General features: G+C 42.9%; 1 protein-coding gene across 1 annotated transcript in view; it reads left to right on the forward strand.

The window, feature by feature from the left end:
* Positions 1–3824: 3824 nt before the first annotated feature.
* The window catches only part of LOC126267503 (nephrin-like), an 880351-nt gene continuing 868755 nt past the window's right edge, over positions 3825–15420 (forward strand). Inside the window, exon 1 of the mRNA XM_049972800.1 lies at positions 3825–4682. Within this exon, the coding sequence (XP_049828757.1) occupies positions 4601–4682 (82 nt within the window). The 5' untranslated portion in view covers positions 3825–4600. The remainder of the gene's footprint in view (positions 4683–15420) is intronic.

Here is a 15420-nt window from a genome sequence, read left to right on the forward strand (position 1 = left end):
TCACGATATTTTGTTTTTTCAGCGGCTTTCCTTGGTATCTCCCGGTGATCCGACTGAACAATTTCAGCTCCTTGAATTGGGTCTCACTGTGGGAGTGCCCGAAGCTGTGGGAAGATTCTGGATGGAAGAATCTAAGCATTGCTTAACATGTTGGGCAAAATGTGTCGGTTGTGTGTCGCTCGTTTCAGCAGCGGTTTGTGGAGAATTTTACACCCGTATATCACATTCTGATCGTCTGAATAACACAGACACGCGTTAAGATCGACACATTGTGCGAGCAGCGGTGGCCGAACGAACATCATCCAAGGAAGAGAGCCGGGCAATTCACGTCCCTGCTATGTCACCAAGGACTACTGGTGCATGCAGAATGAAAATTTGAGTCAGCAGCGGAGTGTACGGTGATACGAAACTTTCTAGCAGATTAAAACTGTGCGTAAGACCGAGACTCAAAATCGGGACTGTCCCATCTCCGAGTCTCGGTCCGGCGCACAAAGTTGCCAGGACGTTTCAATTGCTGCATTATTGCGGCAGGACTAAGATCATTTGTGCCTCTAGCTAGGCTATACTGACAGCACGACACCCCCAAACACGGATACTGTGGTGACGTGAAAGACTCAGATGTAGAGGGGAACGGCGCTCTGTCGTATTCAGTGATAAGATTAGGTTCTCTCTGTATGGGAATGATGGACGTACAGGAGTACGGGATAGACCGTGAGCGGCCTATTTCGGAGTGCCATCGACCACAACACTCAAGTCCAGTACTGGACAGGGGAAAAGAAGGGGGGGGGGGGAGGAATCAGCCATAACTCACAGTCACATTTGGTGTTTTTGCATCACACAATAAGCAGTGCCCAAGGTAGTTGCAGGGCTTCCAGCAGGATTATTCGCTTACGTATAGAGATTGCAGAGAAGCAGTGCTCTTCGTGAAATGCAACAACAGCCTTAGCTAGCGAGATCATCTGGCATGCCATCAGTTGAACACGTGTGAGACCTCATTAAGTGGTAAGCTGGGAAGTTCCACATAGTCTGCAAGAGTCATTGCAGCGCAAGTGCAAAGCTGGGAAGATCTCCCAGAATCATTGGAACTAAAGTGCAAGATTCTTCGGGCAGTTTAACGCAGGGTGTCATTTGGTACCATTATGATCCTACGTAGGATGGGTCTATGGCCAACGGCCTTACCGCAAGAGTAACACCGCTTCCCATCAGATCACCAAAGTTAAGAGCTGTCGGGCTGGGACAGCACTTGGATGGGTGACCATCCGGTCTGTCGAGCGCTGCTGGCAAGCGAGGTCCACCCAGTACTTGTGAGGTAGGCTGTGGACCCACTTGATTGAGAAGCTGCCGTTCCAGGCTCGGAAACTGAGATAAGGCCGGGATAGCGGTGTACTGACCACATGCCCCTCCATATCCACATCCAGTGACGCCAATGGGCCAAGGATGACACGGCGGCCTTCATGGCCTGTTCGGGAGGAGTTATAGTAAGCGACCGTTGTGAATAAAACTGTCTACATTGCTTATTAAATGTGTGTTTATTAAAATGTTTCAGCTACCATCAGACGTCGTTTCAGTACTAGCACAAAATCTTGTCTAAGCTTTTTGGTATCTAAGGGCGGCAGTAGGCGAAACGTCGTAATAATTAATAAGCCACCTAGACGTCTTCATTCACCAAATGGTCTCAATTTTCAATTTGATTCGTGTATTTATCATCACATACTGCTACATTGATGAACTAACTGCAAGTCCACTTGCCAATTACTAGGGTTGGAACTTTAATAGTGGCAACTATTTATTTACAGCTTGTACAAAGTAGATACGTGTTTCGAAGTCTTACTGACCTTCAAGGCAGTCACGAGCATTGTGTATAACCCGTTGCCAGCTATGTGGAAGTCGAAAGATGCTCTTAGCAGTGCCATTTGTGTTGATACTTCGAGCGGCGCGGTGTATAGTCCAACGAATTTGTAACAGTTCTCAAACGAATGCCGTGAAGTGTTTCCTTCAGTTTAGAAATACAGTTGAACTCACGAAGGCTTAAGTCAGGGGAGCGCAGAAGGTGGTATAGCACTTAGCAGCGCCATCAATCAAACAAATAAGTAACAGCGTGCCATGAACGTGTTTGAGCATTGACCTGGAAAATAATGGTCAGGTCCAGCAGAAAGTGTAATCACTTCTATCACTAAGCTGGTCGTAGGTTGTGTTCCGAAAATGAACAGCATAGAGGAGTGATGACACTTTCTGCAGGACCTGACCATCATTTTTCAGGACAATGCTCAAGCACGTACAATGCAAACTGTTACTTATTTGTTTGACTGATGTGGCTGCTAACTGCTGTACAACCTACTGCACTCCCCTGACTTAACCCCTCCTGAGTTCAACTCGATTTCTAAACTGAAGGAAACACTTCACGGCATTCTCTTCAGAACTGCCACAAATTCGTCGGAGAATAGGCCGCGCTACTCGAACTGTCAACACAACTGGCTCTGCTAAGAATATCCTACGACGTCCACATCACTGGCAACTGGTTATACACAATGCTGGTGACTACTTTGAAGGTCAGTACACCTTTGAAACACGTATCTACTTTGTACGAGCTACAAATAAGTAGTTGTCACTACTAAAGTTACAAGCTTCCTAAATAACCTTGCCCTTGAGGAAGTTGCATTATTTCCCGGCACTGTCGTATGTCCCATAGAAATATTGAGCTCATAAAATCCGAAAAAAAGAGAAAGAACGTAAACCGAGAATCGAAGCTCGGTTTCGGCCGGTGTGGCCGAACGGTTCTAGGCGCTACAGTCTGGAACCACGAGACCGCTACGGTCGCAGGTTGGAATTCTGCCTCGGGTATGGAAGTATGTGATGTCCTTAGGTTAGTTAGGTTTACGTAGTTCCAAGTTCTAGGGGACTGAGACCTCAGATGTTGAGTCCCATAGTGCTCAGAGCCATTTGAACCGTTCTTGAATCCTCGAACCTAAGTATTTTATGACAAACGACTACCATCCTCACTAAACAGACAAACAGCTGAACAGTATCAAATAAAGATAGTCGTTACACATGCAATTCTAATGTTGGTAAAGTGATTTTTTTCTAACGTCTGTTTTCCATCGAAAATATGCTGTTTATAAAATTTTGTTATGTTTTTGTACTGTTAATATACAAGAATCACGCCCTTTATGCGATTGCGTGTAGACCTTGACGAAGGTCCTTAGTTACTCGCTAGGCTCCCAAGCTACACAAACAGCAATTTTTTTTTCCTGTGCTGAAGAGCTTCCGACGACTTTTCGCTAAAAAAAAAGCCTTCTGCTTATCTTATACAATTGACCCGTCCCTCACAACCTCACGGTTGTGTGTCATACGTCGCATGGAGGCGGAGTACCTGTTGTTTTCTTACCCGGGTTCGGCTTACATATCTATGGTATTATGTTAATCGGTATACTTCGGTCCCGGGTTCGGTTCCCGGCGGACACTGGGATTTTCTCTGCCTCGTGATAACTGGCTGTTGTGTGTTCTTCATCATCATTGACTCGCAAGTCGCCGAATTTCAGTGCGAGTCGAGTGTAGCGTGTTCTGCGATCAGCAGTCTTACTTTGTGCATTCGGACCCCGGAGAGCTCTTCACCTCGGCCGCTGAGGCCCGCTCTTTTCGACGCCGCGAATTGTTACGAGGCTTCACGTCACCGCGCGGTCGGAGCAGCCGGCGTTTGGCACCCGGCGTGCGAGGGGTGCGGAAGCCGGCCGTCTGCTGAGAGCGACGAGTGGCGGAGTAGCGCGGCCGGCGCATGCGCGTGCAGAAGGCGGGCCGTTCCCGCATCTCGGCGGCCGGCGGCCGGCGGCAGTGGCGTCCGCGGAACACGCGCGGCTACAGCGCCAGCGGCGGAACGTGCTGGCGGCGGCGCACTGGCGCCAGTGGCGACTGGCGAGGCGGCGGCCCAGCCTGGAATCGCGCCAGGCGGCGCGGCGCGAGCCACTCTTTGCGGCACCGGTTCTCGTCTGCCGTTAAAAAAAAAAAAAGTTGTGGATTTACTGTTGTGGAACATACATTCTCCAAAACCTTCGACACGCGAAAGGTCAAATGTGGCGGATGCACAATAATTGCGGGGAGGTAAACAATAATTTGCGACAGCAGTGCCGTAGCCACTCATTGCTTTAAAATGGGGTCACAAATAAAATCAAACACTTATTTTTTATCTGCTACATTTTTACACATAATAGTCTTCAGATATCTCAACGAACGAGAAAGTAATTGCTATAGTGCTGTCTGAATTGCATGTAGCTACCTAATTCTCACTCGTGCAATAGAAAAGAGACGAAACTGTTTCGACGCGGTGATGAAGAGTAGCAAATAGCATCCAAACACAAAATATTCCTTAAAGGTTATTGGGCCTTCAACTAAATCCCCTTTTCCTGTTTTTGTAGTTGTTAGAATAAAGCTAAAATACAATTGGTGCTAACAAAGCACCTAAAGGAGATAAGTGTACTAGTGTATATTTTGGACGTGATGCAGTGTGATTCTAACCCGTGTGACGTAATCAAATAGTGTTCTCATAATATAGTGTGCCAATATTACGCAGAGCAAGTGAACTGACACTGGATCCCATACACCAAAGATGAAGACCACTAAAGCGGCCTTCCAACTCGCTGCAGTGTTTCTGCTGGGCGTGATTTCACCGGTATCTGTCTCAGCTCAAGGTGAGTACCGAAGGTTACTTCCTATCAAGTGAAAAACTACAACATATTGAGAAATATCAGAATGCTAATGATATTCGATACTGACAAAGGATATATTTGTTTAACACTTCTCTCTGTATACATCAATGTATCCTCCCCCAATGTCAGTGAAATTGATCGAGTTGTTGCTTGTATATGAATTGAAAGTGTCGCCCAGCCACAAGCTAGCTTACGCTATTCTCACTACTGTCCACATTAACGCTCAAGTCGATCCTACTTGTCAGTTTATGTTGTAACAGCAAACCGACTCGACTACAGTTTTTGGTCAGTTCGGAAAGAAAGATAATTCAAAAATAACACCATGATTCAAAATTAGACTTTCTGCTGCTTTTCGATACAACGAGAAGTGGCCGTTTAGAAATTTTTACGATTATTTGAAGGTGTAGTCTCCAGTTCCTGTATTGAAAAGCTCAATTACGGTGACATGGACAGGGCAAAAAGTGAGTCAGTCATGGTGATATTTTTGGCATCTTTTCTCTGCCGTTCGTCTCATATATGTGGAACCGTTATTTCACGATTTTTGAAAGATGTAAACTACATTTTGCGGCCTTTAATACAAAAGTGCCTCCAATTCCATGGAGAATGCTGCATGCTACGACTAATATCTGGCCTGACTTCGATGACTTTCTCGAATGATATGGTAAGTCAAATATTTTAGTATTTCAGATTTCTCTACAAACTTGTCATCAGATCCAGGACAAATCCGAAGCTTTTGACCAGTAGTTCATTGTCTTCGAAGAGGTGAGAAACAACTGTCACTGAGATGAGGGATATCCAAAGACATAAGTTATAATGGTGCGTCCGACCAGAGGTTACATAAGCGCCAACAATGGTAACTCTTCCACAGCATCTTTGGTCTAATACCGCTAAAGTAAATACTGCAGAGAGCGCCAGCGGAGCAATTGTGTAGACGTGATGTAACATCGCTGGAAAGGCATAATCTCTGGTCACATGGGAACGCCTACATCATTTATATCTGTGAACTCTCGTCACAGCAGAGACTTTCAGTTTCTCTCCTAGCGTAGATAATGGAGGGTATTAATCCAAAGCTTGACAGTTTCTACCAGTTTGACGTGATAAATTCCGTATTACAGAAGGCTGATAGTAATACGATACTTCCAGCATTTCTTCTAGAACACATGCTCCAAAAACGTTGTCAACTTTAATTCTACTATACATTCAAACCACCAGGATATCCTTTCTTCCAAGGAGAAGTAATGGAGGAAGGCGTCAAAACTATAGCTTCTCTCTGACAAAAAATTTCGTATCGATAATTCAAGAGATACTTTCTTTAATCCCAGTCACTACATGTTCCTGAACATTAAATTTAATATGCTGTTACGGAAGTATTTATTTGTTTTAGTTTCTATTTATATGTTTCTTTCATCTAGCAAGATTAAGACATTCCAGCCGCATCTTGATTCTGACCAGGCATCCCTAGTAAGTTAACAATACGATATACGCACTACATCAGCAATACATGACAATAATATTTACAGTGATAATAAACGTAATAATGATGTTTAATAATATTTCAGGAATGCCAGTCTAGTTAACACTGTCTTATGTTATTTATTACTACGTTTCTAGATGTAAGTATCTAACGGAAATTGATGGCAGCAGTACAGAATTAAAGACAAATACATAAACATCTACCATGTGAATACCATAAAAAGACAACTATGACTATAATAAATTGAATAGTAATACTTCACGCAATTACAATTCCTGTACGGTTTTGATCTCGTTGTCCTTGAAAGCTTACAGATTACTTGTAGGAAAGGAATTTTCAATAGTTGACTCCTTTATCACTAATTATTTCCATTGACAAAGTTTCTGTTTTTGAATCCGACCTCTTGGTCACGGTCAGTGACTGGATGTTACTCAAAAAGAGAGATGCTTTGATGTATGAAAGAGGACGAAATTAGTATATGCCCGTCCGGAACAAGAAAACGATAATTCTTCATCAGACCGCTTGTCACTATTCTGCACCAAGATTCAGACATTTGTCTAGAGTCTTTTGGAGCGAGAACATACGACGCGTGGGCCGGTGATCAATCCATGACAAGAGGACGTTACTTACAGGCATCGATCTAATGATAATCGATAGGCTGCCGGAGATCGTCCGTGCTATGAAGTGTTTTGCACTGACATGCAACAGCACAGCACCAGATCTACTGCGGACGAGTTCACAGTCATCTGACCGATACATTAGCCAATTAGTAGACGGGTATGCAAAAGTTAAGGACGACAGTAACTTTCTCATGCCATGCCACTACCAAGTAACATAGTTCAATGAAACCTGATCCACACATAGTACTGTATAGTACAGTAACTAAAAGAAATACGCCATGAGACCACCTCAAATATCACTATCACAGCAATTACACTGGTTCCACCACGATTCATGTTGGTTCCCCGAAAATTACAAAAGGTGGCATACGGTTCTGAATACTGCGAGTTATAATCGCGGATGGCATTGCAAACTTCTCAGTATGCTCCCGTGCTAACTAAAAGATACAGGCGGTTTTGTGGAAGGGCGCTCCATTCCTTCACCAGAGCGGTTGACAACTGCTGATACGACTACCCAATGCATCTTCCGCGCACTCGAAGTCTTTTAAGTTAGCGTAACGGGTAGAGCAGTCCATTCGCGGAATTACCTCCCCTTCCTAGAGCTGCTTCGTCTGCCCTCTTTAACGTGTTCGCTCACGGTCATTCATAAAACTAAAGTCACTGTCGAACGCAGCTCTGAAAAGACCCACAAACGTAGGAGTACAGCGTCACACTAACGTTAACCAGTAGTGTACTAGGTTCAAGATTTGGATGTCAGAACGCTCAAGCAACATCATACCTCCCCACACCCTAAAGATCATGTTGGAAAACGTCCCTGGGGACATTACGTGTTTCCACCTCTTCATATAAGGATGTGCCGAGCATTGCTGGTCGAAGTGTGTAAGATGGTCATGTCATTTTGAGTTTCGTATGCTATCGAAGCACACGCGAGAGAGAGAGAGAGAGAGAGAGAGAGAGAGAGAGAGAGAGAGCAAATTACGTTACTGTCAAACAAACTTTGGTCTTGTCGTGGAACAGTGTTTGCCTCTGCGCAGTCTGATGCATCCTTAGTTGAAGTGTGGTGGGTGATGGACGTACTCTGTAGTGCTGTGTTGACTTGTGGTTGGATCTGTTAAATGAAGAAAACTAATTGTAAAGGACACCAGGGATGAATATATATTCCAAAGTGAAAGGAATTTAAACGCTGAATAATGTTATTTTCTGAAGAGAAGAAACTTGACGTAAGAGAGCAGCGCTGCACACCTAATCGGTATCATCGGAAGATATTTAACTTGGTTCACTAGCTCAGAGCTGAGAGAAAGACCACCCTGAGTCATATTAACTAATCTGTTTGATATCTACAGAAATTATCTGTTGACATTGAAACTTCTTTAAAAGATTGTTCACTTTGTTAAGCATAGTGTTGTTTAGTCGAGTGTCTTGTATGAAGTTCACAAGAAGTCTTACTCTGTTTGAAAACACACTTCATTCTAAACACGTTGCTTTGGAACATCATTAAAAATATTAATAGATACTCTCCCCGCCCTCTTGTTTATCATTACGCGTTAACAGATGGGGTACGCAATAGTTTAGGAACTTTATTTAGAAACAGAGATACAGCTTAGCCGCTGCATGCTCACTGTTTGCTTTTTTGCCGTCGAGAAATCTTCAACAATGTCGTCAAGACGCGAGGTAATTGGAAATTTTGGTTACGGCCAGATAATTCTTTTACTTAAGTTGCGAATTTAATATATTCAGACCAGTTACAGTTTAATTAAAATTAGGTTAATTGGATAACAGTTTGTGAGTACACAGTTCTACATCTACATATATACTCCACTAGTCACCAAGTGGTGTGTGGCAGGGGGCACTATTCGCGCCAAAGTTATATTACCCTACACCCCCCCGCCCCCCCCTCTGCCCCGCTGTTCCACTGCCGGACCGCACGAGGGAAAAACTCGACTGTCTGAACGACTCAGTACGAGATCTTATTTCCCTTATCTTTGAATAGTGATCATTACGCGATTTGAAAGTTGGTGGTAATGATATATGCTCTACATCCTTAGTGAAGATCGGATTTCGAAATCTAGTGAGCAGCCCCTCCTGATTAGCTAGTCGTGTATCTGCAAGTGTGTCCCACTTCAAACTTTCTATGAGATCTGTAACGCTCTCGCGATGGCTAAATGAACCAGTCACGAATCTTGCCGCTCTTCTTTGGACCTTCTCAATCTCTCGAATCACACCCAACTGGTAAGGGTCCCACACAGACGAACAATACTCCAATACTGGACGAAATAACGTATTGTAAAGTATTTCCTTTGTTGAAGGACAGCATCGCCTTAGGATTCAACCAATAAACTGCAACCAGAGTTCGCCTTACCCGTGTAATCTGATCATTCCATTTGAGATCATTTCGAATAGTCACACCCAGATACTTGACGGACGTTACCGCTTCCAAAGACTGGGCATGTGTTTTTTACTCGTAGATTTATGGGGATTTTCGCCTTGTTATACGCAGGAGGTTACACTTACTAATATTGAGAGGTAACTGCCAGTCATTACACCACGCTTTTACTTTCTGCAAATCCTCATTGATTTATTCACAACTTTCAGTGTGATACTACTTTCCTGTAGACTACAGCATCATCGGCAAACAGTCTAAGGCCGCTGTCAGTATCATCAACCAGATCGTTTATGTAAATCGTAAAAAGCAGAGGACCTAGTACGTTGCCCTGGGGCACACCTGAAGTTGTGCTTGTTTCTGTAGAAGTCACCCCTTTCAGGACTACATACTGCTTCCTGCCTGTTAGAAAACTTTCTATCCAACCGCATATGTCATCGGATAGACCTTAAGCGCGTACTTATTGTAACAAGCGACAGTGCGGAACCGAGTGGAACGCCTTTCGAAAGTCGAGAAGTATGGAATCAAACTGGTAGCCGGTATCTAGAGCCTGTTGTACATCATGCACAAAGAGGGCCAGCTGTGTCTCACATGACCGCTGTTCCCTAAAATCTTGCTGTTGTCTGTAGGTGAGCTTCTCAGAGTTTAGAAAGGTCATTATGTCTGAACACAAAATATGTTCCAAGATTCTACAACAAATCTATGTCAGTGAAATTGGCCGGTAGTTATGTGCATCCGATTTTTTACCCTTTTTATAGATTGCTATGACCTGGGCCTTCTTCCAGTCCCGTGAAACTTTCCGCTGTTCCAATAATCTCCGACAGATGATGGATAAGAATGGTGTTATATTTGTAGCATAGTCAACATAAAATCTTACGGTGATACCGTCTGGGTCAGATGCCTTGCTGGGGTCTAAGGTTTGTTAATCTGTAGACTTTTCTACAAAGGGAGGTAAAGTTAGGCTAAATTTCAGACAGAAACAAAAAATAGTTTCGAGGTTACAGGTGTTGCTGTACGTGGAAGTATAATACAGCATTGATGTGCCTGAAACCCAAATCTTTGAAAATGCACTCTCACCGATCAGTGTTGTGCTAATCTGCTCTTCCCTCATATCCCTCTTTTTGGGGTACAATCGGATGGAGAATTATCGTTTTCTATTTCTTGATGGGCGTATTCTAGTTTCTTCCTCTTTCGTGCCTGAAAACATCTTCCTTTGTGAGTTCAACCAAGTCACTTTTGTGGATGACCGTGACAATATAGCAGGTAGAGAAGTCTAGGAACGAGAGGATATTCGGAGAATGAACTGGCCCGCCCGTTTTCCCGTTTTAAATCCCATCGAGCACTTACGGGATTCCGCAGGAAGATGTATTGCAGGACGTCCATACGCACCAACGACTATCCAGCAATTGTCTACCGCTCTGGTGGAGGAATGGGACGCCATGTCACAAGAAATTCTTTCCAACTTTGTGGACAGCATTGGGGTATCTTGCAGAACATGCATTGCCGTCTGTGGTCATCAAACACTTAGTTAAGAACCCTGTCCCGCCATTCACGATGTGTAGGGCACAATCATGAATCGCGGTGACTTCAGTGTATTTACTCTCTGTGCTTATTAGCGTCATTCTGTCCATCTCATTGAGTATCTACTTCAGTTCACCTTCTGTACTATACGGTAGCCGTTCTCTCGATGTGTGGCCCAAGGATTTTATAGCTCTGTTACTTGGTAGTGCACATTAGCGAGAGTTACTTTCGTCCGTACGTTTTGCACACCAGTGAAGGTCGCCCACGAGAAACGAACGGGTATCTAATGATTTATTCATATTGTCATGGACTCGAACACAACTCTGCAGTTGCTGTGATTTCATTTCATATGGAATGGCTGAGAATGAAATGTAAGAATTTATTGTTACAGATATCAGAGAGACCGAAAAAATTCAGCGATTCAAGAATCTGTTGCATATGTTGTTCAAGTATTACACAGGTTAGAGGAGCTACCTTTCTTTTTCAGGTATCAGTGAATCAGTGTTTAGTCGCAAGGTAGGGTTGTGAAAAGTGCAGGCTTTTATGCTGAGGTACTACTTTGCAACTAAGTAACATTTACTAGTTTTCTGATAATCAAACATATTTGTGTTGCGAGAAAGTATAAGTCCCAATAAAACAAAAAGTGTTTTAAAGATAGATGTAAGACGCCGAACGTGTATCAAGATGACATCTCCTACTAAATCGAAGTCTTTGTGATTCGCAGGCTTCATTGTTGTTGTTCGTTATTTCATTCAAACGGCGACTAAAATTACCCTCTTTACAGATTCAAAAGTGATGCTTCCTCTGTCTTCAGCATCCGCTAACTGAAACTGAAAACTATAACAGGAGATAATAATATGTAACTCGCGGCCTAATGGTAAAAAATCATTTTCTTGAAATAAAAAGCACGTGAACGTACGTAAGAAGTTCTAGTCGCTGACTAATCGGGTATCACTGTTATTTCCGCAATTAATTCCAAATATTATGTCACCTGTTTAGTCATACATGTATCTTGAACAAATCAAACCACTCACCATCATTATTTACGCTTTTGAAGCGACACAATATTGTGTTTTTACTGGTAGGAATAGTAGAAGCAACATTAGCACCAATACTAATCATTTTAGGGCAATTCTCTGACTTCATGTAGATTAAATTACGAAACACATGAAGCAGAGAACACATATTTTAATGAATTAATCACAATTGACGTGCCATAAGACTTCAGCAAAAAACTTTCAGGATGATCAGATTCAACATAAAGTGGGTTTGTGTAAACTGGAGACGGTCGGGTAGAAGTGGACCAGCAGAAAATATAGTCAAAAGTGTTGAGAGGTAAGGATTTTGAAGCAGTTTGTTTTGTCTGCTTAAATCCTTCCTGATGACAAAATTATGTCATCCTATTACATTGGGAAGACTGGAAAACATCAAGCAACCAATTCAGTGAGACTTCATCAAATTCTGACTGCCTCCTTATTGCAAAATATTTGACTGTTGAACGATTACTTCACAATGGATGTTGCTCTCGAAAAGCAAGAAATAAAAGCATCAGATATCCAAACGACAGTTGTTAAAATCAGACTCTGTTACCCTGTGTCTCCTACATGTGCGAGTGTTCAAGTTACTTAACATTTTTCGTCCCTTCATTACCAGTGTAATGTGTTCAATTCTTTCCTTTTGTCCTTCTGTTAACCTTCGCATCACCTACTGAAAGAGAGCGAAGTCTTGCGTACTACCTCTGTGAGGAGTTTTTAAACTTTCTTTATGTATTATATGTAACTGTTCGCGTACATTATTTCTGCAGTCAGAGTCTGGAATCAGCTTACAATTTGTTCCAATGAGAATAGGAAAATCCAAAAGTCTCAGACGGATCGATGTATAACATCACCGTTGTATCCATTCTGGTCCCACTATTCTGTCACAATAATCACTGCGGTATTCGATTCTCTAAACCGTTCCATAACTCAGTGGGCCCTACTTTTCATCTTTGTGGCTCTAGTTGCAAAGGGCTATCAATGATAATGCTGCGTGAGTAATAAGCGAAATACGAAAGGTAGGTAACCTACTATAACTGCCGGTACTAACACGAATATTAGCGACTTATTCCTTTGCCTTAGTAACATATTTTAACTTAAGGGTTAATTTGGTACTTAAATAATAAACACTGGTGCAGGAAATGGTGGCAGAGAAGAAATGTTTGGCCGTTGTGTGGCCATAAATGATTAACAAGTCTGAAACACGTTTATTAACAACAGAATTCAGTAAACACATAGCATGAGTGAAAGGAAAATGATCGGCGCTCAACCCTCAAATACACAGTAACTTACCATATAGTATAACAAATGTGAAACCGCCTGCCAGACAAAATAATTTTATGTTTTACTATAACGAGGATGTCAGAAAACAACAGACAGTCGTACCAGTAGCACCATTAGTAATCATACGGACTGGGAGGAATTGCAAGAAATATAAAATGTGGTGTCTAACTCATGATACCAACTAAAACAGCCTCAGAATTAATACTGATACAATGAATCAACAGAAGAAAAACTAACTAGCAGTACTGACTATAAAATAACGTACACTCTTAGGGTGCAATCGTTCCACAATCATATGCTACTGAAACATATTTCGGACAGCAACACTAGGTCTGGCAGTGGCCCCACTGTTTTTGCAGTAGAACAACTACCACGGCATAAGCTGAAATACAGCCAGATAGAGATGTTGAATATCGGCGTTTTCGCCATATACAATCGGTATGACATTCTTCTTATGGACCACCACTCAAGAGCACACAGCAGAGTTAACTTCTGGCTTCTCTACAGCAGGACCTTCCATGGTACCAAAACGACAAACACCGTCCGATCAGCCGGAGCAGGAACCGATGCTTCTTGTTCACAGGAAGTCACTGCAGCTTGGGTCCAAGCTCCACTGGGCTGCCTCCACTGATGTCCATACGATCATTCTAATTTATCTACCCGAAGCGCGCATCGGCTGGCTGTTTGTTGTGCTCGGCTACTTCCTTCAGTTTCCGGTACCCGTGACGACAGCGACTGCCCCGATCTCCATAGACACACGGATGCTTATAAATGGCTAACAGCAACCAACCACTCCCATCTTACAAGGTGCCGCTGCTCGACGGGCAAGCTCCTGCACCAGGCACTTCGAGACAAATAAAACCGGGAAGGGCGCTCTCCGTGTCCCAGCAATCAGGCCCCTGGCGACGACTCTGAATTATTGCAGCTCCGTTGCCAAACACCACATTATTCTCCGCTCCCTCTTACAGCCACTCACAGCCTCACCGTGACGCTGCACTTACTATTTGGCAGGTTAGCGCATGCTCTGTTGCAGTAGGAAAGCATCACCAGTACTAGCGCCCACAGAGACAGGACTTTAGATGTATTCTGAATCATTAAATTATAGGAAATATCCACAGGCACATGGATTGGATAAAGAGGTAGAAACACCACAAGAAAAATGCGTGTTTGAACATAAATATAGATTTAAAATAAGCTCGTAATTGTTTAGTAGCAAGAAACGTTCAGGAGTGGAATTAAAATACAAGGTGAAAGGATATCAATGATACGATTCGCTGATGACATTGCTATCCTGAGTGAAAGTGAAGAAGAATTAAATGATCTGCTGAACGGAATGAACAGTCTAATGAGTGCACAGTATGTTTTGAGAGTAAATCGGAGAAAGACCAAAGGTAATGAGAAGTAGTAGAAATGAGAACAGAGAGAAACTTAACATCAGGATTGATGGTCACGAAGTCAATGAAGTTAAGGAATTCTGCTACCTAGGCAGTAAAATAACCAATGGCGGACGGAACAAGGAGGACATCAAAAGCAGACTCGCTATGGCAAAAAAGGCATTTCTGGCCAAGAGAAGTCTACTAATATCAAATACCGGCCTTAATTTGAGTTAGAAATTTCTGAGGATGTACGTCTGGAGTACAGCATTGTATGGTAGTGAAATATGGACTGTGGGAAAACCGGAACAGAAGATAATCGAAGCATTTGAGATGTGGTGCTATAGACAAATGTTGAAAATTAGGTGGACTGATAAGGTAAGGAATGAGGACGTTCTACGCAGAATCGGAGAGGAAAGGAATATGTGGAAAATACTGATAAGGAGAAGGGACAGGATGATAGGACATCTGCTGAGGCATTAGGGAATGCCTTCCATGGTACTAGAGGGAGATGTAGAGGGCAAAAACTGTAGAGGAAGACAGAAATTGGAATACGTCAAACAAATAATGAGGACGTAGGTCGCAAGTGCTACTCTGAGATGAAGAGGTTAGCACAGGAAAGGAATTCGTGGCGGGCCGCATCAAACCAAAAAAAAAAAAAGAAAATTGTTTAGTCTCAGATACACACATTATGGAATTAAAACATTTGTTTCGATCACCTGAGATCATCTTCAAATCTAAGCATCTGCTTCGGCAGCCCGTCTTGTCTATTGAGAACCACTTATCATAGCACTATTTTATGCAGTTCTCAGTAGACAAGATGGCTTGTTCACACAAGTACTTAGATCTGAAGATGATCCAGTATGTGACTGAGATTGAACAACGAATGGGAATTATTTTATATATCAATACAGTCCTCTCGAGACGAATATGTCTGATATAGTGATAAATGCAGATGCTTGCCAAGCCTGCGGGTAGAATTGTTGTACATGACCACGACAGGCATCTGTGCAGTGTCTTCAAAACACTGCAAG

The sequence above is a fragment of the Schistocerca gregaria genome, chromosome 4 (genome assembly GCF_023897955.1).
Source record: "Schistocerca gregaria isolate iqSchGreg1 chromosome 4, iqSchGreg1.2, whole genome shotgun sequence".
Taxonomy (NCBI): Eukaryota; Metazoa; Arthropoda; class Insecta; order Orthoptera; family Acrididae; genus Schistocerca; species Schistocerca gregaria.